We start from the raw sequence: 970 nt of genomic DNA, 5'->3' as shown, positions 1-970 counted from the left end.
TAAAAAACTCTTTTTCTTAGACAATATTTTCATTTTTAACATAAAATTTATTTTCATTTTCGATATAAAATTTTATTTATCGACATTGATGTAGAAAGTTTATTTATTGAAATATATATAGAAGCTTATTTAAATTATTTCCTAAATAGATATAGACTTTTCTTATATTAAGCTTAAATAAATATTAAATAGTCTTTTAAATTTTCCCTTATATAACGATAAACTTTGTTTCTTACCTACCATACCTACCATACACAATAATAAAATTAGTAACGAAAAATAATTTATTTCAAATTTCGTGTCTACAGTAATAGTTATTTATAATGACAAGAGTACAAAAAGTGCGAAAAGTTACAGCATCAAATGAAATAACAGAAATCGCAAGTAATTATTTTATATAAAATTGCAATATTGATGCAAATTTTATTTTTTTTTAATATACAATTACAATGTTGTCGCAAAATTTTTATTTACTTTTTAATTTTTTTATTTTAATTGTAAGATCGTGGAAAAAATAGTGGTGGGCGAAGTTGTGGTAATAGCTGTGGTCGTGGTCATGGTCGTGGTAGAACGAATCAGCCAGTTGGCTCAGTCGAACCTTCTGTAAATACTATCAAAAAGAAAAAAGCTAAAACGAGTATAATTTTAAATACATATGGGCTGATCCTTGGAATCTAATTTTTTTACACAAAAATAATTTTATTAAAGCAAATATAAATTATCATTTATATAAGAATAATAAATTTATACTAGATAATGCAAAAAAAACTAATTAATTATATAATTTTTAATTTTTTTTTAATATAAGATATCTTTAAAATTTAAAAGATCAAATATAACTCTCATGACAAAATCATTGATAATTCTTCGTAGAAATAAGCTATACAAATAAATTTACATTCATTTGAAAGAGAAAATCGAGATCTATCTAATGAATCTAAAATCAAGTGAATTGAATCACTAGTTGTTC

The 970-nt window shown here is 22.3% G+C and overlaps 1 protein-coding gene across 1 annotated transcript; it reads left to right on the top strand.

Annotated features, from left to right (window-relative positions):
• Positions 1 to 323: 323 nt before the first annotated feature.
• On the top strand, positions 324 to 678 carry OCT59_025751 (uncharacterized protein; the record flags this gene model as incomplete). The annotated part of the gene is made up of 2 exons (XM_066140762.1): positions 324 to 384; positions 503 to 678. 2 exons carry the CDS (start codon positions 324 to 326, stop codon positions 676 to 678), a joined length of 237 nt encoding a protein of 78 aa, XP_065992280.1.
• Between the last annotated feature and the right edge of the window lie 292 nt (positions 679 to 970).

The sequence above is a fragment of the Rhizophagus irregularis genome, chromosome 5, assembly GCF_026210795.1.
Source record: "Rhizophagus irregularis chromosome 5, complete sequence".
Taxonomy (NCBI): domain Eukaryota; kingdom Fungi; phylum Glomeromycota; class Glomeromycetes; order Glomerales; family Glomeraceae; genus Rhizophagus; species Rhizophagus irregularis.
This window is presented reverse-complemented; position numbering and strand designations above follow the sequence as displayed.